At 45.1% G+C, this 23,990-nt stretch overlaps 2 protein-coding genes across 9 annotated transcripts; both read left to right on the forward strand.

Annotated features, from left to right (window-relative positions):
* The first annotated feature begins 374 nt into the window (after positions 1–374).
* On the forward strand, positions 375–7,185 carry LOC118283619 (leucine-rich repeat-containing protein 27-like). Of its 7 annotated transcripts, none has more exons than XM_035605833.2 (11): positions 375–658; positions 1,701–1,973; positions 2,101–2,231; positions 2,556–2,614; positions 2,962–3,114; positions 3,970–4,159; positions 4,811–5,053; positions 5,419–5,524; positions 6,028–6,125; positions 6,714–6,834; positions 6,946–7,185. In XM_035605833.2, exons 2-11 carry the CDS (start codon positions 1,770–1,772, stop codon positions 7,057–7,059), a joined length of 1,419 nt encoding a protein of 472 aa, XP_035461726.2. In that variant the 5' UTR covers positions 375–658; positions 1,701–1,769; the 3' UTR covers positions 7,060–7,185. The 7 variants fall into 7 exon arrangements, 5 of the variants coding, with proteins under 5 accessions (XP_035461726.2, XP_035461728.2, XP_035461725.2 ...); XM_035605835.2 differs by lacking the exon at positions 375–658 and adding an exon at positions 811–998 and having other exon boundaries at positions 5,422–5,524; XM_035605832.2 differs by lacking the exon at positions 375–658 and adding an exon at positions 818–998.
* A 626-nt stretch (positions 7,186–7,811) lies between these two features.
* Positions 7,812–15,655, forward strand: pwwp2b (PWWP domain containing 2B). 2 transcript variants are annotated; one of them, XM_035606476.2, is made up of 3 exons: positions 7,812–8,401; positions 10,558–12,285; positions 13,829–15,655. In XM_035606476.2, the coding sequence occupies exons 1-3, from the start codon at positions 8,262–8,264 to the stop codon at positions 13,833–13,835; spliced, it is 1,875 nt and encodes a 624-aa protein (XP_035462369.1). In that variant the 5' UTR covers positions 7,812–8,261; the 3' UTR covers positions 13,836–15,655. The 2 variants fall into 2 exon arrangements, with proteins under 2 accessions (XP_035462369.1, XP_035462370.1); XM_035606477.2 differs by having other exon boundaries at positions 7,815–8,401; positions 10,558–12,289; positions 13,829–15,654.
* The last annotated feature ends 8,335 nt before the right edge of the window (positions 15,656–23,990 follow it).

The following is a 23,990-nucleotide window of genomic DNA, read 5'->3' on the forward strand; positions in this document are numbered from 1 at the left end:
GTTAAAATTAGGCCTACAAGTTCATGTTAGTGTCGCTAAATGAATCAAAACCACGACAATGTGACATGCACAATTGATTCAACAGCGAATAAAATCAGAATCAGTTTTATTGGCCAAGTATGCGACCACAAGGAATTTGACTCAAGTTTTACATTGCTCTCAGAACATATACAGAAACAGAAATGTTAAAAGACACACAAAACAGGCACGGAAGTAGCCTTTAGTGGAACAGGGTTGGGGGGCTGGAAAGAAAATCTAATGTTAACCGATTTAAACCCATTAAAAAAATCGTTCTCACGTACTCATCTTTGTGCCTCTGCTTTTATGTTGAAAAATAATAGCCGGAAGCATCGCCGGAGTCTTCTGTCTAACTTGACACTTGTGGGAGTAATGTGACAGTTGCTGGCCAGTGACTGGAGTCGACGTAGCTCTGTATCACAGACTGTCATGCATATCAACGCACAGGAGCACATTCTCTGGCTGAAGCCTGCACGACAGTTGAGAAAAAGAATTGAGGAAAAAAATGTTTTCCCATTGTCTCCAGCACAGAGGTGCTGCGATCCTGCTGCAGCCCTGATGAGCACCGGCGAATTATTCCACCATCCCATTAGTAGACGGATGGGTGGTGCCCCAAATCACTGAGGGGAGGAAAAACAAGGTGGATTCAACACGAGCCCATTATAAACTATGACATACGCGGTGTCGTTCAGCGTGTGTCGCCTGCTCACATGCACAGATATCAAACACGAACATTCAAATGAAGACAATCTGTGGTGGACGATGCGTTGCGCGTGAACGCAGTTCGTCTTGTTTGCACGTGAACAGTCGCCGTAGTTTGTGTTTTGACCGCGTTGCCATGGTCACGCCGTCTAAACTAGCCGAGGGGCGGAGTTAGCTCGGAGTTAGCATGGAAGTTCATCCCTTCTTTTAATGATGTCGTCGGTCGAAGACGTTGAGTCTGGTTCACGGGTTCACATGTTTGGTTCCTCGGATAGCAGGTACGATAAAACTGCGGAGGAACAAGAGAGGGTAAAAGAAGTGTTAGCTAGTGTTAGCTAATGTTGGGTGGCAACAGAGAATGAATGGCTAACACCTGCTTCTAACAAAGTTAAAGTCCGAGGTACTGTGGTTTTAAAGAATCGTAAGCCCTAACGAAATGTCCCTATTTTTGCATTTTCACAAGTCAGATTAATGTTTAACAAATGATCACACGCTGTGTTTTAAAGAATCTTTTGGCTTCTCTGTGATAATCTAGTCCAGATTTGACAAATCCAGGTATATTGTTTTTTTCTGATGTGGTCTAGGCATCAACAAAGATGTGAATTGCCCCTTTTTTGTTGCATCTTCACAAGTCACACACTGTGTTTGAAAGAATCTTTAGCTTCTCGGTGATAATCTAGTCCAGATTTGACAAGTTGATTTTTGATCCAATATGGTCTCCATGCGAAAAAAGCAGTGAAATGTACCTTCTTTTAAATCTTTTAATAAATGCAATAAAGGATTTTAGACAGTGATGATGATTTTACTTAAAATACGAATTTACTTCCAGTACGAATACAAAAAAAACAAAGAATTGTTTGCAGTGTAAGTCATTTTCCCCTTCAATTGCCCAATTGAATGCTGTGAATCAGAAGCTAACTTCAACGTCATGGTAAATAATAAATTCGATTTGACCCTTAAACGAACTTTCCTGTTTTCAGACACAAGGAGTGAAATGCGAGTGAAAGACACCTGAACACCCTGGGCAACATCTCTGCAGCACTTCTTCAATGTCTTCCTGGGAGGAGGTTCCGGACCTGCAGCTCAGCTCCGTCTTTGGAAACAGTGTTGTCAAACCACAGGCGCCTTTCTTTCTGCCTGTGGATGCCGAGCCCCAGGAGCTTGCTGAATATTATCTTATCGAGACGTTGTGTCTGAGCAAAACAGAACTAAAATGTGTTCCAGAGAGTATTTTCAAAAATAGCACGCTTAAGGTCAGTTTTGACTCTACTGTGCATTTGTCAGCCTCTACACGCCCGGGCTGAAAAACTGTGATCTCTCTGTGCAATGTATTCCTCTGCTTTATCTATTAATTCGTATTGCTCGTTGTGCTATCCTCAGTATTTATATCTCAAAGGCAACCAGATATCCAGTATCCCGTCTCCATTGTTTATCAGCCTGCCCAACCTGCAGTGGCTGGACCTCAGAAATAACCTAATTCCATCGCTCCCTGCTGAAATTGGCTCGCACAGGTAGGCTACTTGTGCAACTGCTCTTTGAAATCTTTGCCGATTGATTCCAAATGCCACACCATGCCTCTGTCACCATGGGAGTACAGTACACTATGCTTATTTTTCACATTTTAAAACAGATTTTGATTGCATTTTTTTCATATTTTCATATTAAAGTAACTTCTGTTATGTAGCACATGCTCAGAAAACAAATGCATGATTCTGAAGTGTGGCAAATGAGACAAGGCATATCTTGTACAATGTCCCCCGTCAGGACTGAACACATGTCTTAGTCAAGTCATTTCCCTCGCAGTCATTTAATAATCTATGATTTGGTTCATGTAGGTCTCTGAAAACATTACTATTAGAAGGGAATCCTATCTCCGAACTGCCACCAGAGTTGGGTGAGTTGATTTCGCTCTTGTTTGCAATCGAGGAGTGTCTCTGCTCTTTGAAATAACAAGCTGTCTCTCCATTTCATCACTTTCAATAAGCCAGGCTGGGAGAGAAATTTGATTGAGATTAAAAGCAATGAATAACTAGCAGTTACTAATAGAAAAGGAATACAATGTGGTTTAAAATGTTTGTCTTCTCTCTGAGCTGTTATCACTTGAACATATTCCTGCACTGTTGCCTGCATTAACCTAATGGAGGGATGTGCATTATGTAAGCATTTTGAATTAATCTGGATAAGAGTGTCGGCTAAAGTGTTAGCTATAAAAGGATTAATAATTGACTTTTTTCCCCCCAGGAAATGTGATAACCCTCAAAGGCTTGAACTTGAGGAACTGCCCCCTCAGTTTCCCTCCACAAGACATTGTAGACCAAGGGGTCCAGGTGATCCTCCAGTGCCTGAGGGGTGCCATGGCTGAGCGACAAGTCAGCACAAGGAAGGCCCCTCCAGGTAAATCAAAGACACTTCGAGATATGGAGCAGCGAGGTGTTCACTGTGAACGTGCATCCTAGCCATCTGCTCTTTTGTCAAAGATAAGACCGCTGGCCACAAAAATAGATCCTTGCCCTTGTACCACCACGCTGATGTGACTCTTGTTCCCTAGGAGACGTTGCATGCCGCGCAGCTGACTCTGTTTTTTTTCACCCCCTTGTTCCAGCTCTGCAATATTTTTAGCTGGATGAAAATTAATCGATAACCTGCGGGCTCTAAACAGGAGCTCTCTGTCACAAAGCTCTGTCTTGAGGTAATCACTGTGAGAAGCCCAAGACAGCCATCCACAGGAGACACTGCTGCTGCACAATGAGCAGAGCCGAACCCTTCAATCAGACATTTTTATCTCCTTGCCTGCAAGGCTATTAACAAAGACAGGGCTCTGGTCTCTGGGGAGAAATCTTCTTTTGTTTAATTGGCCCAGAGCGTAAGTGTAGCAGATTTGAAAATACACCGTTCATTTACTTAATGCATTGTCATCAACATAGAAGATTGAGACTATTTGATTCTAATTATTCTACGTGTGGTAAAAGTGTTCCACTAACTGTTATGTTCACTCAGAACTTGCTGGCCACAAACTCTGCATGAACGTTTCGCCTGCCTATTATTGGTTATGTGAAATGCAGTTAAATCATTGCTGCAGTTAGAAAATCACTCTGTATTCTATTAGTAATTCTTGGTTGTCAGACGCTTATCATGGACTTCCACTGCTGCCACTGTGGCTGTGACGACTGCGATGTTGTTGCCTGTATTGGCTGCCTCCACATCACACTTGTATCTGCCATGGGTTTTTTGGGGGGTTTTTTTTGGTAGAGCTGCCAGTGGTGGAGAAGTTACAACTGTCAGAGCTGATGGGTCCCAGTATGGAGGAGCAGGATGAGGTCGAGCTGCAGAAGTTCAAAGAGCTAAAACACAAGATGATCCTACTGGACAAAGCTGAGCTGAGCCCAACAGCACAGGGTGACGGAAACCCAAAGTCACGTCTTGGTCCCATTACCAAAAGGTAAGCAAGAGGAATTAGACAGAATGGGGAAAAATCTGGGTATCGGCCTCTGGTAAACAGTTCCCACATTTTGGGATACATGTCTATTTTGCTTTCTTTGCAAGAGTCTGAGGAGAAGTTTAATGTCACTGTCAGTAGCCAGTTAGCTTAGCACAAGGACTGGAAACGGGAGGCGGGGGGTATCAGCTTGTATCCAAAGGTTGCAAAATGTATTATTTAATGGACCGACATTCTCTCTCTCTGCCAGAAAGTGAATATTTTTCCAAATGTGTAACTGTTATTTTATTTTATTTTTTCAAAATAGTCAAGGCTAGATACGAAGTATGAGTTGTCGATGGAAAATATTTTTCTACTGGGCTCAGGGACATCAAAATGACGTGTTATCTAATTACCTAATCTCTAAATAGTCTTTGCACAATGAATCCAGACAGCAAATATCTGGTAGGCATAAATCATTTTCCATCTGTTCAGAGATCTAATGCGGTGAAAGTGTTATTGATTATCTGGTACCAGGGCAGATGAGGTGAATTGGTTTTGTTTCAGGAGATAACTTCAGTGCTAAGGTCTGGAGTTGTGGTGGGGGGCAAAGTATGTGGTAAATGTCGCCTTGGAAGAGAAAAGCACAACACTTTTTAATGACTTTCTCCGCAGAGGAGACCAGGCGTTCAGAATCTCCCGAGCCGTCTCCACTGGGACTCGGGAGCTCGGGAGAGCAACAAAAAGTAAAGCATTTTGTTTCAATTTATTTGTCAGAAAAAAGGCCACAACCACGGCCGACATGATTCCCGAGCTCAGCCTGTTCAACTCTCAACAGTGGAGGAGGCCAGAAGAGAGGAGACAGGCTGCAGTGAAAGAGAGGAAAGAGAAACAGGCTATTCTCGAGCAGGGGAGAACGTGAGTGGATTTCTACTTTAAGACTTTTAATTCAGTATCGTAGCAGTATTGTGTTGTAAGTATTGTAAATACCCTGTTGTTTGTCCTCCTAAATTTTGACCACTGAATTACTTAGGATGGATTACACATAATATTTACGACAGGTAACAGCACAGGTAAGACAGAATGGTGCTTCATATACTGTATCTAACTGGCATTTGTCCAAGTGACCAACATTGAGGAATCAATATCATGTCCACTATGTAGAGACCAGAGGAACAATTAATGTTCCGAGAACCTTTTTACAGCCATTCAAAAACAACCGTTTTCCTCAACATCCACCCAATCAATCCATTACTGTGCATTGTTATCTGGGTCTCCCTCAGAAGTCAAGAGGCTCTTCAGAAATGGCACGCACACGCCAAGATCACACAGGAGAAGAAAGTGGCCGAGCACAGGCAGAAGAAGAATGAACGGCAAAGAAAGCGAGAGGTACGTGTGGAATAAATCACTTTAATTTCCGCCTGACTACCACAGGGGGGCAGTAGAGCACCACCTCAGTCGTGATACAGATAGGACTAAAACAATAAGGTGTGAAATCACCACAAGATAAATCACCGTGATGCTTGTGAATGATTTTTCATTGTGTGGTTGATGCTGTTGGTGGCAGCAACAGATGCCCTTGCCTGGGATGCAGCTTGCTGCATCAGTGATAACGCACAAGCAACATATGCATGAAGGCATGCCCATATGCAGATGGATGGTTTTCTGTTCATGTAAGAGCAGTTCATAATAATTCAACAAACAAGATCATTGTAAATATTCATTGACAAATATGATTAAAAAACGAACCCCATCTAGGTAAATGAAAACAATGAGGCTGCTGGGTTGCCGCTATGCAACTGTGGCACAGTTGTATCATACTAGTACAAGTACACAAGCAATTACTAAATGCTGTGACACATTATAACAAGCAACTCCACTATCTGTTATAGGAAGCAGAATCAGATTTAAAACCAGGTGTGTGGGGAAGCAGTGATACTCCCCAGAGGCAGACATCCAGCATCGCCATTACAGACTGGGAGGAGGACAGGTACATGAGAATTCAGGATGATCAGAATGCTTTAACCAAAAATGCAGTTAACATCCACAACATCCTGAAACCTGCGCCAGTTTTTAGATATTTTGATATATCCATCTGCTCATTTTGAAGGGGGCTCTTCTCATAAGGGTAATAATTAAAGCATTGTTGTTTATATGTATACTCATCCCATCAATTCATCAAAATCGTACAGCACATATTCAAAGACATATCCACCAAATGGCCTTTTGCATGGTTTACGATTGTGACCCATGCAGATACAGGTGGAAAGCTGGAGACACCAAGTGGACAGAGAGGGACCGTACACCCATCGTAGACCATCAGCAGTTTCCTTTGTTCTTCTGAAACAAACATTATGTCTTTAAAAAACAAATGACCCAGACTAAAAAGCACAACTCTGTCTTTTCTCTTTCACTGAGGGATTAAGTCTTTACTAAGTAGGAAAAAAAACTGTCCCAGGCTTGCCTTTTTAACCAGATGTCTTCCCTTCCATAAATACTATGACACCAGTGGCCTTACCTATAAGCATCTAAATATTCAGTCCCTCAGTTTGACATTTTGACCTGTGCGGCTGTCCAGATCGGCCCAGGAGCTAAGGCGGCAGATCCGTGCCCGTGCTGAGAAGATAGAGGACAGACGCAGGAATCCCACGGGCACCGCCAGCGAGCAGATGGCAGCAGCGGAGCAAGATGTGGAAGAGGTCAGACCGACTTTTACGTCATTATTCACACAACTCATCTGTATTCAACTCCAATGATATTGATCCGAATTTGTTTTGGTTGCTTCGTTTCCCCCTATTTTTCAATCTCAGATGACAAAGCTACAAATGCGGCTTCTAGGGCGGAACAGAAGTCGGGGAAGAGATCATGGGAAATGTTTCACCCTCTTCACTGGAGACACCTGGTTGAGTTTCACTGACAAGTGACACAAAGCGTACATTTCTTCTGTTTGGGTTTTTGTGTGTGCACTGATTTCATACTCAAAAGTGAATGTAAAGATGAATCTCTTTAAAATAAAGATCACAAGGCTGTTGAGTAAGTGTTTTGAGATATTCCACTCTTATGGTTCTTTTTTTTCATTCCTTATTTTTCTTGTGGGTCTCTGCCAGACACTTTATATCATATTTAATAACATTATACAAACCTCTCCTGTAGGCATTCACCTCGCTTTATCAACATGTAGCACCCCGAACGTTCAAAATTAACACATAATAATAATTTTATTTATATTGCACCTCTCAGAAGTAGCTTCACAAAGTGCTTTCACAAAAACATATACATCATAGACAATTAAAATCAGCATTCCAACAATATTACAGTTTACTGTATACATTGATTACTGTATAAAAAAAGAGACAAAGAGACAATATAAAAAGACGATGGTACTCTTCCTTTTTTAAACTATCAGTTATCAAATGGTTCACTTGACACAAAGTCATAAGCAGAACATTTCCTGTCAATTATTTTTATATCTTAACTACCACCTCACACTTTAAAGGAACGTTTTGAATATCACTATAGTTAAGGGGAATTAATGAGAAGTGGTTGAATAAAAGGTAAAAGTGCAAAATGCATATTTAAACCTCACGAGAAAGTGTATAAATAACTGCAGCTGAGATTGGTGCACATATGTATGTATGTATGTATGTGTGTGTGTGTGTGTGTGTGTGTGTGTGTGTGTGTGTGTGTGTGTGTGTAATTTAGTATTAAACACAGGCCATACCTGTGTATCATTTGTAAATAATGTGTGACCTTATAGTTTGCTACACATGATCAAATGCATCTTCATTTTATGTAAGGGCTGTGTTCGTTCGCCTCTCAGGGCAACCTGAGGCATGCCCGAGATAAAGGTCCGTAGTAATGAATGGCGTCAACGAGCCACAGTGCGACGGGGAAAGGGAAGGCCTTGTGTCGGGAGCTGCTCGCTCCTCTAGCACAGCGAGCGTGATGTCAGCGGCGGCAGTGCTGTTGTAGTTGACTCGGTGCGGGCCGATGGCGTCATTTCGTGCCCTGGTGTAGCCTCCTGCTCCGGTAGCGAAAGGGGGGAGACGGATCTTTGGCCGACGCGACCGTGGCTCCCTTGGCCGGGATCGAGCACCGCCGAGCCGGACACCTCACCGCGGGAAACATGGAGGCTGCGGCCGAGGAGCTGCGGGCCGGCTCTCGGGTGCCTGTCACCATCGATCAGATACTCAACGATACACTGGTCGTGACGCTGACGTATAGGGAGCGGAGCTACACGGGGATATTGCTCGACTGCAACAAAAAGTGAGCGTTGTTTCCTTTATGTCATTTTCGACATTAACATGTGAAATTAATTTGCCAAGTCTCTGCTAACGGCTAATGTACATTCGACGCTAACGAGTCGGAGCTAGCCGGTGAGCTAGCCGTGAGCTAACTGTTAGCTAACCGGGCCTGCGTACAAAAGACCTCTTGGTTATTGTAGCTGACAGGCTAGCTACATGCTAGCTTGTGAGCTAAAGGCGAACTCTGATCATTTTGGCCCATAATTAGTGATAAGCATACGCCGTGTTGCTGCGGCGACACTCTGTGTGTGAAGACAGTGGCCCCGTCCACAGAGACTGTTCATGGCTTCATTGTAACAACAGCTAAAGTCCCTGGGTTGATCTGTAGCTTATTGTTAGCCTAATCAAATCCAGAGGAGCTAACACAAATGGAGTAAGAGGTTAGGCCCTTTTTTTGTGTATATCACTCACGTTGTGATGTATTCCAACATGCTGGTGGCAGTGCATTGTGTGTAATAATCTTCTGAAGTGATGTCATAGTTGATACCATCTGAAATACAGTTGCAGCTTTGGCTTGATTGCATTGATTACCAGACATTCCTGATCTATAGAAACAATAGAAAGATTACATGTGGGATCACATCTGTAATGTTTCCTGTAAAGAACTGGTCCTGAGCAGATCCAGGCACCATCTGAGGTCCCTTTTCTTGCCACTTGAAGAAAAAGGATTCTGTTCAAATGAGAACCCCATATAGTTTGATTTTTGATGTATATCAGTGTCTGCCCCTGTTGGTGTGCGTCACATGTAAAGAGCCTTGTGCTGCTCCTGGAGTTGTGCACCTTAAAAGCCACTGGCTTTAGACTATTATTAGATGAGCAGAATCAGAATCTGTCCAGCTTTGCCCCTTCGAATGCTTAGATGTTTTTTTCACGTGAGAGCTCGTACTCGTCCTGAAAATAACCCGGCCTAATGGGAAAAGGCAGGCCTTGGAATAACTTAAAATAGGCCTATATTTCAGGCCTTGCCTTTGTCACTGACAAAAATTTGACTACTTCTTCCTTTTCAGCTCATGGAAATATATATATTTCCTGTCATTGTCTCCCACAGGTTTGTTAGGGCCTATCACCCAGGCAGATCTCCACCTCTAGTTACACTGTACACAAGGTGAAATGGCAACGGTGCGGTGAATCATGGCGTCCTTGTGCTGTGCTTAACTAGCACTTTGTGTTCCCTGTCACAGGCTGCACTGTTTGTGCCATGTCAGTCACTGCGAAGGCTTATATTGGGCTGCTTTCGGGGGCGCATATAAAACAGGTGAAGGGGAACAAGCCTCACCGAGAGACTTTTATTCGGAGGTGCCTGCCAGTTACCTCTCCTGGGGAGGACAACGGGCTCCCCAAATGTGCACTAATTAATAATCTCACCACACATGAGCCCTGAGTAGACACGGATGCAAAACAAACTGAAATCTCCTGGCTCCTTCCCTACCTCTCTGAATCCCGAGTGATTCATGGGATTGTTTTTGTTCAGTCAGATGTTGGGGAGGGTGGGGGGGCTCCTGGGCATCCTGTAGTCTCTTTGTCTGCTGTCTCCTGACTAAAGCAGCACAGCCATGTTACTGTTGCCTGCCAGCCACCTCTCAAAGACTCCTTGGCAGTTGGGCCTTCTTTGGACATGTTTGCTGGTCCCAGAGTACGAGTAAGAGAACACGAAAAATCACTCAGAGGGAGTCAGTGATACTAATGCTCCATTTTTGTGGCCTAAAGGCAGCAGGATGCCTGGCTGCTTGCAAAGCGCACTCCAACCCCCACTCGAGAAAGAATTTTCAGCATACAGGTGACAGGGAGAGTGGCGTCAGTGTGTCCAGTCAAGTCAAACAAAGTAGGCCACTTGAAGGAAAGGCTCTGGGTTCTCATTTCTAGTTTGTCCTAATTGAAACGGCAAGGTATTTGATTTGCATTGTCCCACTGGACTAGTCATCAAACATTGTGAAACACAAGTACGGCATTATAGTATCATTGTGAAGCAAATTGCTTAACTAAAAAAATCAAGAAATGCTTGTCATGTGTAACAAGAATGTTTGTGCTGGCTTTCATGGGCTGTACTTTAGCACACTGAAACAGCTGAATGAGACACACAGTTATTAATACATTGTCTTTTTTTCTTGTTTCTCTTAGGACTGGGCTCTTCTGTCTACCAGATTTCACAGCAAAACCCGAGGACTTCCCAATATCGAAACCGGGTTGTGATATCCCAGAAGTTCTGAGTGAGGAGCTGGTTCCTAATTCTCCCAGCCAGACTTCAGACAGATCAAAGGATGAAAACACTCTCCTTGAAAGCAGCGTACCTACTGCACCTCTTCCCTGCCCCATACCCACATCAGTGCCAGCTGGACAGACTCCTTACCCTCCTTATTTTGAAGGAGCCCCCTTCCCTCAGCCTTTGTGGGTGCGCCACAGCTACAGCCAATGGGTACCTCAACCCCCTCCGCGACCAATCAAGAGGAAGAAGAGGCGGACGCGAGAGCCTGGCCGCATGACCATGAGCACTATCCGTCTGCGGCCGCGGCAGGTACTATGTGAAAAGTGTAAAAACACACTAAATAGTGATGAAGACAGCAAAGATGGCATGAGCAACACCAAGACATCTAGAAAAGAGAATGCACTACAGAGCGACGACGATGGTGATGACAAAGATATTCCTTCCAAGCTGTCAAGAAAAGAGGATGTAGTTGCAACGAAGGACACTAAACGACGGGAAAATGGCACCAGCCTTGACAGCAAGCGCCTTAGGAAGGACAAAAGGGGGGAAGCTGACGGGGAGAAGTTCCCCCCAGGTGAGGTGATCATCCCCCACAGTCCTGTCATAAAGATCTCCTACAGCACTCCACAGGGCAAGGGGGAGGTAATAAAGATCCCCTCGCGAGTCCACGGTTCAGTCAAACCGTTTTGCCCCAAGCAGCTGGTGCAGAACGGTGTGGGTGAGAATGGCAAGGCGCTTTCCGATCCCACCAAGGAACAACGGCACATTCTAGATGCCACAAGGTCTGGCCTCACTGTGTCCATCCCCAAACTCAAACTTACCAGACCTTTCACAACTGTGGGTCAGGACTTGCCTTCTCCAAAGATCCGCTTGAGACCCCCTCAGAGAGAGGGTGAGGAGAGTATGGTCGAGTATGAGGCAGAACTTGTAGAAGGAACTAGGAGACGAAGCCCCAGGGTTCCTGGTCCATGCCTCCCCCACTCTGAAGACTCGGGGGAAGGCAAGAACTCCCTGGAGTTGTGGTCAGGGAGTTCTGGAGAGGAGGCCGAGCGGGGCCACAGTGACCTTACCCTTCTCATCAATTTCCGCAAGCGTAAAGCGGATTCTTCAAGTCTGTCAGTCTGTAGCAGCGACAGTCTTGATGAGTCCAAGTCCTTCAGCTCTGACGGCACCTCACCAGAGCTGTGCGATCTGGCACCTGGCGAAGACCTCTCCGTAACCTCGTCGTCTGTTCCTTCGCGGGAGGACTGCAAGACAGTCCCACCGCTTACGGTGCGGCTGCACACGCGCAGCATGACCAAGTGTGTAACGGAGGAGGGTCACGCTGTGGCGGTGGGCGATATTGTGTGGGGGAAGATCCACGGCTTCCCCTGGTGGCCGGCGCGCGTCCTCAGCATTAGCGGGATCCGCAAACAGGAGACGGCCAGCTGCGAGGAGCAGTGGCCCCAGGCGAAGGTGTCGTGGTTCGGGTCACCCACCACCTCCCAGCTCTCTGTTGCAAAACTGTCGCCCTTCAGAGAGCTCTTCAGGTCCCGCTTCAACCGCAAGAAGAAAGGGATGTACCGGAGAGCCATCCTGGAGGCGGCCAAGGCTGTGGGTCACATGAGCCCGGAGATTACATCACTGCTTTCCCACTGCGAAACGTAGGTCAGTTCACAACATTTGCACGTGGGTGTATCACATCTACTTTTATACTTTGAAGAAGTACATGTCATTGTGCTATAAAAAAAAACCTAAATAGGGCTCAGCAATTACCAAAAGCACCATTAATCTCCTTGCAGCCTAATTAAAGTTATGTTAGATTATGTAATTCCCTCAGGCTGCAGCCAACCAGTTCATTGCACCAAACGAGTCAAATTCAGCCAGTTTCAGTAAGCAGGAAAATCTCCAGTACATTCAGGCGAGAGGGTGGCGCCTGGGTCGAGCTCGACGTGATGAATCTCCCGGAGATTTTCCGGCTGTATTCTCACATGGGATTCACTCGTACATGTAACAGAAATATTATAGGGGCTGGCAGGAAAAGTTAGAGAAAATATGACAGTCAACAGTTGCCTTCTCATATACAGCCCCTCTGAGGAAAAGGTCCGGACTTCAGTGCTATCTGAAAGCAGATTAAGATACCCAGTAGATTGAAAGAGATGCTCTAAGAATGATTCAAATGAATCTACTTAAACTCACTTTGGAAGACATAGTCATTTTTTTTCGTAAATTGTATGTAATTCATCAAACATTCACTTTGAGGACGGAGGAGTATTTGTAAAGGTATCATTATCATTGCTGGATAAATGTATCAACTATGAAATACATGATATTTGATACGTCATATTACCCAGCGTCCATTTGAAATACTTATAAAGGATAACATTTCAATTTTGTTCATGTTTAAACTCTTGGGGGAATGTGAGCTGACAATAAAAGTATTCCTCTTGCAAACTGGTTGCTCATTGTGCCGGGCAGCCGTGGCGAAGTCTGCCACACGCATTGCCATGGAACAGTTGCTGTGTTGAACGGGGCAAAATCAGCATTAGATCCAGCTTTAAATGAAGGCACAGGGTGCACTGCCGACCGTCAACAGGAGTACCTTGTTAAAGCGGCTGATGTCAGAAAGTGAGTCCTAACAGACGGAGAGTAGCTCGAGCACAGTGAGAGTTGCTCCGCTGCGAAGGAAACAAAATATGTATTCAGTTACATGTTGAAGCATATTGCCCTGCTATGGCTTTCCCCCCCTTCCCGTAGTTTCCGAGTTCAGTGACCCTGTGTATCCTCAGCACACACTCGAAGGTTAAATATTGTCTGAGGCCTAGCTCCTCTGTTAACTCTGCTATAGGCCTCATTAGCCAAGAAGAGTAGAAGTTGAGAATAAACAGTGAGAGGTTAAGACAAGCCTATATTTGGAATTATTTTTCCCAGAGCTCATCAAGGAAGGGGTTTGTTTCTTCTTTGGGCTATATCAGCTACAGAGATTTCAGATGGCTGGAAAGTAGTTTACGTTCACTTGACAGTGCTCAATAATCTGCACATGACAAACTTGACATGTTGATAATCACATCTCCCCCTATCTTGAGCCTTTCACATTGTAAAATGGGAATTAATGGGGCTCGTATGACAAGCCTTGTTTGCTCATTGTGACTTTGTTCTCCCCTTTCTTCTTCTTCTTCTTCTTCTTCTTCTTTCTGTCTCCTGTAGAGGCTGAGGACTGAAGAGAGGTCTTCAAGGTTTTTCTGAATTCTCAGACTCTGTCATCAAGACCCAGGAGGGAGTACGTGCGGTTGCCACGGCTACTATTTATATGCTGTTGGTTTTCTTTTTCTTTTTTTTTCCCCCCAACAAGGCTTGTGGAAAATGGCCGCCAAGGTGGAGCGTCGTTGAGACTGGATAAGGGAGCAAAGAAAAAAAGGCCAGGCATCGCATGGTCTACCATGAACTAAACTATTCCTTTTATCATTTTTTGTAGATTTAATCATATTTCAATAGAGCTGGATAACAACACTACAAGGACCCGAATGTATTTATTATCTGTAGTCGTTTATTATGATCCATCAAGTACACCTTTGTACTACAGTCTCGCAAAAACCTGCCGGTCTGCTGCTGTTACTTTCACGGTTCTCGCCACCGACGAGTCGCGGGGTCCAACTCGTCCAGCCAGAGGAGGTCGGTGGCATCTTCAAAGAACCCACTCCCTGGACCATGACACACTTTACCATGATTTAAAAAGTCTTACCCCGAATCCTCTTTACTTCTCAAACTGTGAACGGCTCCATCCAGAGACGGTAGCGACTGTTCCAGCTCTTCTAGAGATCACAGTGTTCCATCCTCGTAGCCTACATTTGTGGACGTATTTATACTGAACTTTATTCCTCTCCCGAATCATGTTGTGTGTCTCTCTTCCATTTCATTTTTTAACTTCAGGAGTGTCACGTACTTACCCCACCAACTCCCATCCTGCCCGACAACCATTTTTACATCACTTTAATTATTTAAAGCATCATGTTTAAGGACAAAAAAAGCACTTTATCTGTACCTTGGTGGCCTGCTGTAAGCTCACTGTCTGAAACACTATTGCGAGATACAGCCCTGATGAGCAGCAGGGGGAGTTCAGAAGTCTTTGTGGTTGACTATCCATGGCCTTGGAGATACAAAAAAAAATCTTTTCTTCTTTTTTTTAGTTCTATTGTACGATTTTGGGGGACACCAGACACAGACGGTTGTGTACACTGTATTCTCGCATTTGACGTTGGGTGTGTTTCTCTCTCGGCTCATCTACCACATAAAACACACTACAAAAATCCACGTTTAACATTTCCACTGGAGAAACCATGGGTGAACAAAATGTGTCAAAAGCCCCCTATGCATTATCAGTTAAAGCTTTATGAGTGACTTTGAGAGAAGAATAAAAAAAAGAAAAGAAATGAACATGCTGTAAGAATACTGTGAATTCAACTGCTGAGTGTGCTGAAGAAAGATTGGCTACTAGTTGTGGCCTGCAGTTTTTATTGAGTCATCCAGCAAAAGCAGACTGCAGTGCTGACCTTTAGTGACCTTTTTGTGTTGAAAGCAGCACTATTGGAATAGGGGGAGGGAGGCAGCGAATGGCAAGAGTGGAGTGCAGCCCCGGTCTGTATTAAGAAAAGTTAACCGAAGATTGCACACAGTCACGCTCAGCCAACCAGCCCGTCTCCTCTCTGCCTGTCTGGGAACTGTTTGTTCAGATGGAGGCTGAAAACAGGCCCACTGATTGTCGACGGGAGATGTGTGCTTATTAGAAGAGCAGACATTGCACTCCTCCCGTTTTGATAATCTGCGAATCTGACCGTTTGCTATCGAAGCCCTGCTAGATTCAAGGCAGCCTTACAAAATGACGAGTGGGAGAGGCGACTTCTCTGTGTGCCCGAGTGGGGAAACGGTCGTCAGGATTCCCCCCCCCCCCCCCCCCCGTGTAATGCGCAACATGGCTATGTACTGTTGCCCACGTTGGTCAATGTTATTGGCTATTTTTTTGTTTTCCCTTTTTTTTTTTTTTTTTTTTTTTTTTACATGTACTGTACATAAAATAAAATATACAAGCAATACCCGCGCTGTTGTGGATCAGTCTGTGACGTTCCTTTTTTTTTTTTTTGGTGGTACTCCAACTTTACACGTGAGGTTCACTTTACCCACCATGACACTTGGAGGCTTTTCAAGGAAAAACTAACCCTGTTATGTCAGGATCAGGATTTTAGCTTTTTAACGGAAAGGTTTCATCCAGTTTCATCTTTCGTAAATGTAGAATTGACCTTTCTGGAACTAAAAGTCACCATATCTCAGCCTGTGCTTCTTCAAAGCACCCCGCTTTGTGTAAAATCTGTTTTCAGACATGAACTTTTCGATCGTCCGAGTCGGAAGCGTGCACAACAGCAGGAACATTTCCGGCACACTCAGGCGAGCGTTGGCGCCCCTGGGTCGAGCGCCCACTCGCTTGCCGTGAACCTTTTCCGGAAAAAATATATATATATATATATATATATATATATATATATATATATATACATTTGTGGGCATTTGAGTTCTCACACACAAACCCCTCTGGAGAAGTTCAGAAAAATGTCAGGATTTCAGTTCATGTGTGAAAGCAGCTTAGAAGTCGTAGTGTTCCCTTTTGTACTTTGCAGAGTAAAGTGAAGTCTAACCAGCTGCTGGCTGTAGCTGTAACTTCGCTGGACAGATCAAAGTTCTCATCTAAGAACATCTAAAGCCTCCATGCGTCCGAGCTATCAGCCTCGGGCCGTGTGCAGACTCGGCCCTGGGGTCCGTTTCGGGTTGGAACTCAACCACTCGGCCTCTGATTTCTCTGTGGTCACATGTTTGACGTCACACGTGCTCGGGTCCTGTAACAACCCTGGACTGGGGGGGGGGGGTTCTGACTCCTGCAAAAACGGTGCAGCTGATTTTGCATAAACACTGAAAAGCCGGATGCCTGTGTCAGACAGGCCCCACATTGCTGTGATATAAGAGCCTCTCTCTCCTCGTACAGTACCTTCCTCCCTCCCTCCCGGCCGCTCAGGCTCCTGCTCAGCTGCAGCTATGCCATGCACGCTGATTTGTAGCCTCCGTGTCATAAATAGGAGCGGTTGAGTATGTCTGTTGCGTAACTAGCGTGCGGCTCAGAGGATTAGACTGGTCAAGGTGAGATGACCCCCCCCCCCTCATCAGGTTATCTCCTGATCAGATCATTTTACCACAGAGGCTCAGCTGTAGATCGCCCCTCCCCCCGTCTGCACTCGTCTCTGACCTGTCATTTCACAACCCTCCACTCAAAGCAAATGCACTCATTTAGCACGGGAATGCCCAATTTTGTCGTCAAATTCTTGTACTACTACAATCGTTGCTAATACCTGTGGACATTTCAGTGTTTTAAAAGGTACCCCAAAGGATATTTGAACAGTTTTTCAACCTAGACCTAGTCAACCTCGTGCTACGGGTCAGTTTTCTCAATTCTGTTCAATGCTGATGTCGAAATTAATGCCGCAAACAATAGATTTTCACAATTCCAACAATAGTAATAGTAAGAGCTTTTTAATACCTAACTAGCTTTTTTAAAAGCAGTAAATGCTTTGAGTAAGGCTGACAATGATCATAATACTGTATATTAACACGGCTGATTACCAATAAATCCTGTAGTGAAAATCAGTAACGCTGCTTTCAGACATGCACAGAGCTCTGGACATTTTCCTGACCTTTTCCGGAGGACTTATGTGCGAACGCAAATGTAATTTTTCTCAAACCTTTTTTCCTGCCGGCCCCCCTTTCTAAAATTTCCAGAGGGTGTCTGAGTGAGCCTACGTTAGAATGCAGCAGGAGACGGCTGCACTCTGCAAATGTGAACGGCAAACGTCCATGTCTGACCACTGCTTAAATCGGCCCCTCAGAAGACCCACACCCTCCTGGGTCACAGTCCGGTCGTTTCTCTTCACTGACTGTTCAAGGTCTGATGCCATAGTTTGACACTGTTCCTCCGCCGCCCTGCTTTGCTGCCTGGATGCCACAAGCTTGCGTTGTTTTCCAAGAAAGATTCCGTTTCTAAATTCTAAAAGCCACGTGAAAGGAAAGCGGGGTGGGCGGCAGTGCTGCTGCGCTCCACGTGTGGGACCCCCGTGGCCCAGTTGCCTCGCCGCGTTGTCTGTGTCTTGCGTTTGGAACGCTTTCAGATTCGCTGATATCACCGTCTCGTATGCACACTGACACGTTCGCATATGAAAGGTCAGCGTCGGCCCACTGGAAGTGCGACCCTGATTTTACGTTTAGATAAGGCTTCCGCCTTTTGAATTTTTATTACAGCTGTAGCGTCTCTGCTGGATTCTCCAGCTTGTGTTAGGTCTGTTCTTGTCGCTGGCAGGTCCGCTGCTCCTCGCCACCCTCGGCTGTGTTTTGGCTCCGTGGCTGCTGCTTTGTGTTCACATTTTATGAACGAATCACTGTGGAGCCACATACAAATAAACCAACACACACAATGCGTTTACTATCAGTGTTTTGCAGGCAAAGGAGCAATGGCCACTGCGGAGAGATTTGTCATGGCTGCGGTCAGTTTTTATCTTTTTATGTCCACTGTGGATCATAAAATGGAAACTGTCTGTTCCGATTCATTCACTATGGGCCACTGTGGGTTCCATACGTCTTATCTCGTAATATTTGAATATTCATGAAAGTGTCAACCCCTTATCCGGCACACGATCTCAACCAGAATATGAGCTCACAGCTAATAGTGGCTCTGGTGCTCAGCGCACTACAAGTACAGAAAACACTTGCCATGCTGTTCTTTGCAGCACTTGTTGTACGAAGGGTGAATGTGTTCCTCTGTTTGTTCGTGGCGTATTTCACGCTGCGCGTGGGTTATCTAAATAGTGGAGACGTCTTTTACATCGGCCCAATGTGCTAAAGGCACCCACACACTGGGTTTGAAAAATGTACAGTTCGTGGTTCAGCGTGTACCAACCAGTTCCACAACTGAGGAGGAGGAGGGGGAAAACCGTCCGCACTGTTGACGTGAAAACACAGACACACATACACATGAACATGCTTACACAACAAACACGCACTGCCCCTCAGTAATCCCTGCGTTTCCTGGACTTGACGTGCGGCTGCGCCACCCATCCACATGTGCTGTTTTGACCTCGGCCTCTTTGAAACCCGGTCCCAGGCTGAGAGCCCGACTTCCCCCGGTTGATAGGTGTGAACACATGCGCGCACATTGGAGGGTCTGCAGTGGCATCATCACCCCTTCCCCTCCGTTCACTGCACGTGGCGCGTCGCGCTGGTCCTTCCTGGATCAGTGTAGCGTATATCTGGGACAGAAACAAAAAAGGGAGCGCGAGGGAGGCACATGGCAGTGGAGTGCTGGGTGCAATTACTGCTAATGATATGCCTCCATGCAAGCTGTGGCCATAATTAAGTGTGGAGGAAGCCTGGCCCGTCTGAGGTCTGTGCGAAGGGGATGCTCACAGGAACGGGCGCAGCACTCTGAGCCAAGGCGGAGAAAGCAAACCTGCCTCGACATTGTTTCCGACGACGCGTCTGCTACAGGCACGTTGGGTGGTCCCATGTAAAAGAGGTAACATGATGCGGGTGTTAACGGAGCCGTCCTTCCGGAACTTGACCTGCTCAGAAGGGAAGGGGCGAACCGAAGGTCAGAGCGTCACTGCAAGACGAGGCGTCCCGGTGCAGCCAGGAAAAGAGGAAGTAGATGGGAAAATATATTTCATCCATCCATCCATCCATTATCTGTGCCGCTTTATCCTTTTTAGTTGTCTCTGGGGGGACTGGAACCAATTTATAATGTTATATAATTAATATTATATTATAATATAATATATTATGTCAAATTTAGATTTTTTTATTTTGTAATGACTAACAAATGTCTTCAAAAGTCAAAATCTTGAACATTTTTCATCAGGATTGAGCCTCCTCTCCAGAAACAAAGCTGTTCCACAACAGACTCGACCGACTAGGTTTATAAAATTGACACACACACACACAGACACACACACACACACACACACACTCATTGTCCTTCGAAAGTAGTTTCCACTTTTATCTACCACAGAGGATACTCTTGTTCGCTGTGCGTGAACATGTTCTCTTAAGCTTTGGTGCCGCGAAGGAAAACGAAGAAATATGAAAACCATCCAGCCTGACGCGTCCGTGTTTATCTGACGCGTTCCTCCTGTCCCCAGAGTCGCTGGGCAAATGGCATTGGCAGCTTCAAAAACGGGACTTGGAGCGTCTCCAGAGCCTGTGCAATGCGAGCGCCGTCTCCTTCCTTTGTCCTTGTCGCCTCAAAGTCATTTCTCACTCCTGTCATCTGCATCGACAGCCCTAGTTCGCTGGCGAGGTTGTTTTTTTTAAAAAATCTGGTCGTTTTATTGATCCTGGCTAATCATTTGGGGTTTGATCACTTCAGTCTCTCATTTGCATTCAGGGGCAACTCGCCTCCCGCTCCCTCTTCGCATTGAGTAGAACAAGCTTCTTCTATATTAACCATTTTCTCTATACGCTTTTTTAGGGGGTTTGAATGCTGACCATCAATGTGGTTTTTGATACTAGTTCAAGGATGTTAGCCCGCAGCATGAAGTTGTTCCTCAACAACAGCCGCATTATGCAATTTTCGAATTTCTCTTCAGTTTTCCCCAACTGGCCTCACTGAATTCCAGGAAGAGACGAGCTACTGTATATTTCTCAAGGATTTGGGTGCGGTTCTCGACAGTTTACATGACATGTCTTGGGGTCAAGCCATTTGACCTTGGTAATCACAGTTTCAGCCCCCGACAGGAAGCGTCCGTCAGTTATGATGGACTTTAAACCCTCAAAACACTGTGCCTTTGTCCGTCATGTCTCTCTTGCATCCCGTGCAGCCACACTGAGATTCCTCAAATATTAACACAGTTAGTGCATGGGCCGAGTAAACATCGGGCCGCCTTTATTTCAGGTTGCTCCGGTTTGCGGCCGTTCGTGGCCGTGAGCATGCACGACTTCTCCACGGAATCTTTCCAGGATGTGGATATGGCTCAGCCCAGCAATAGCCGGCAGCCCCAGGCCTCCCCGAGCAGCTGTCAGCGAGCTCCAGAGACAGAAAGAGAGAGAGTTGCCCTGCCCCCAACTTCACCAGCCTGCCTGCTCTCACTGCAGGGACTAACAGGGGGATGGGCGTTCATGCAGAGAGATAAAACATGGAGAAATCATGAGCGATTTCCTCCGCATCTCTTCGTGACATTCGTTTTTTTAAGGCTGCGGCAAATCGTGCGCACTCCACGTTGATTTATTTGTCTTTTCCCAAATGGATTTACCAATAGTTGGCCTTTGTCTCGGGCCCTGTGCGACCCTTCCCATCTGGCCTCCTCTTTCTTCCTTTTTCTCAACCTCCTGTTTACCACCTCCTCCATTGTCCTCCCGACTGTACTGGTGTTCTCTACCCCCCAAAAAAACCACGGTCAGGCGAAACATCCATCCTCACACGGTTGTTACGCCACCGGCGTGCCGGTTGGAGGGAAGGGCGTCTGCGGCATGTGTGTGTTAAAAACCAAAAGGACAGGATAAGGTTGACTAAGCTGACTAATGATTGCATAACAGCCTGTTGTGGCAGCCGCATGTGTCATGATCGCTCATGCATTTTGTCAAGGAATTGCCGCGTACGAAGTCGAGTAAAGATCGCGTTGCGTTTGTGGATGGTTTGCTGCAACTGGAGTGTGAGAATGTGAGAGGATCCAGCGCGAGTGATGTTTGATGTGCGGCTGTGGATGGCTTTTGAAGCCTCGGTCACAGGCGCCTAGCTGAGCTTCCTCTGAAATCTTTTCATGGCGTTTGCCAATCCGAACCCGTCTGTGTGTGATTTGTTTCTCCAAGGCCACTCAATGTAACGCTTACGTAACGCTTGCTTTGTTAGAGGACAATGTGAAACGTGGCGAGACGCAGCGGCGGGTTACGAGTCGCATTCGAACCGAAGAACCTCAAGATCACAGCCTGCATTTTTTCTGTGTTCATTTATTGAACATAGGTATAGATAAAATACACACATCGGGACAGATATAGTGTGAAAGCACAACGGCGGAAGACACATGAATTGCATATATGTGACATTATTCAAATTGCAATCTATAACAAGAATTTAAAAACGTATTTAATAGTAACAGGCTACGGTAACACAAGACAAGAAAATGGATGAGAACAGTGCCAGTTTTGCAATTAAATTCATTAGAATATAATTTATTAAAGACAATGTTATACTAGGATGATGAACAACTTTGGGCAATTCTAAATTGTAACTTTTAATTCTTATTATTAATATGGTATACTGTATTGTTAAAACATTAGCTATCCTATATTCTATATATATATATTAATTGTAGCTATCAAGTCATACAGTAATATGGTCTTGGGGTGAGAGATCTATCTGATCTATCTGTTCAAACTGGCATTGGAGGAGAAACTGAGTTTAGCTCTGGTCCTTGCTACTGAAATAAATAAATGCTAGGCCTGTTGGTCCCCTTTCAGTAGCTTATATCAATAGAATATGGAGTGAGCAATTCAAAACTTGCAATCTAATCTATTGTTCCCCCCGTATTCCCTATGACTTCCAATGGTGAGTATTCGTTGGTACCGACTATGTACAAAAGATTTACACAAACAAAACTGTGGGCTGTGATATGTAAGCCTTCCACCAGACTGCCTGCATTTGCATTCTCACGCTATATGAAATTGCTATTCATTCATTAAAATGCTGTTACATGTAAACATAATACAGATTACGAAGCACACTTTAATGTGATACTGAGAGATTCATTACCTGATCTGATTAGCTCTCTCTCTATCTCGCACTGAATCTCCCTCCCTTGACATTTGTCCCCTCATCCAGTCAATCATCCCGTAGCTGAGGTTGCGCCACCATTTGCATAACAACACACACACACACACACACACACACACACACACACACACATATGAGCATCTTCTGAGAACAGGAAATTCAAGGAGACATGGCATCTGCCACACCTCTGTGGTTGCCAAGCTCCCGTGTCGCAAGGAGCCAGAACAATCGCACCAGTAATGTGGCAAAGAGATTATTATCACCGCGGAATAACACATTCAAGACAATCAAATTCAATCATCAACAGCGATTGTTAGTGTTTCTGCTTCGGTGGTTTCTGTTAATATTACGTGAGCCGGCAAAGACGGGGATAGGCAAGATTCCTTTTGTAAATAATCCAAACCAAAAAACTGTGACCTAACATTTTTGGTGTTTCGTAAAAAAGGTCAAACCCACCACGGGCGGTAATGTGAGCGGATCAAACTGACTAACCAATGTTTGATCCTGTGTTCACGTATTACCAGGACGACATTTCATTTGGCCTCGTACCTCTTTCGAAGTGTGTGTGTGTGTGCCAATCCAATGATTCTCCGGAGGGCTACTTCAGCACTGTAACAGGTGACACATCCTAGGTCGAAATGTGTGGGAAGGAAGGTGTTGTGTACATTACGGGGGGACGGTTCTTGGCACACGCTCTGAACAGGGTATGTTAATGTCTCAATATGACACCTATCCCACCATCTGCCTTCTTTCATCTCTCATCTTTCTGCTCCGCTCTGCCCTGCAATCACGCATACACACATTCCGTACATGTGGTGGTATTTGCTGCAAAGCTTATCTGCTCGTATCTCTTTTTTGTGCTGGCTGTAGATTTATACTCCAGCCTGCGCTCGCCCTCTGGCTCCTCTGGTCCGGCCCTACCTGTCTATTATCGTGAACCGCAGCATGTTGCCAACATCCAAAGCATCAAGCACAATGGAAAAAGACGTTCCATGCTCATCGACTCTCACCCCCCCCCCCACCACACACACACACAAACGTTTTACAGATACATCTCCATTGGCAAGTATCACATTATCACATTGCAGAATGAGACACACACTCTCAAATCAGATTACAATACCTCATTTAGGTGAACGAGTGTGTGTGTGTGTGTGTATCCTTTATAGATAGATAGATTGATACTTTATTGGTGTTACGTGTTAGCAGCAGGTATCACACGACACATCTTACAGAATATGCAATATATACAAAAAACAACTGTGAAAAATATATACGATTGCAAAAAATATAGAAGATGAGGCAAATAAATATAAAGAATTTACATGAAATATTAACAGTGGAAATAGCGCAGCATGTGCAATCAGTTACCAGTATTGTGCATAAGAACATGGTAACATGAAGGTGCAAATGTGCCGGGGATTTGTGTGGCTTTAAGGTGGAGTAAGGCTGTGAAGAGTAAAAGTGAAGTCAACGTGTGCTTTTGTGTTGTAGAGCTGCAAATCTCGAAAATCT

This window comes from Scophthalmus maximus, chromosome 10 (genome assembly GCF_022379125.1).
Source record: "Scophthalmus maximus strain ysfricsl-2021 chromosome 10, ASM2237912v1, whole genome shotgun sequence".
Taxonomy (NCBI): Eukaryota; Metazoa; Chordata; class Actinopteri; order Pleuronectiformes; family Scophthalmidae; genus Scophthalmus; species Scophthalmus maximus.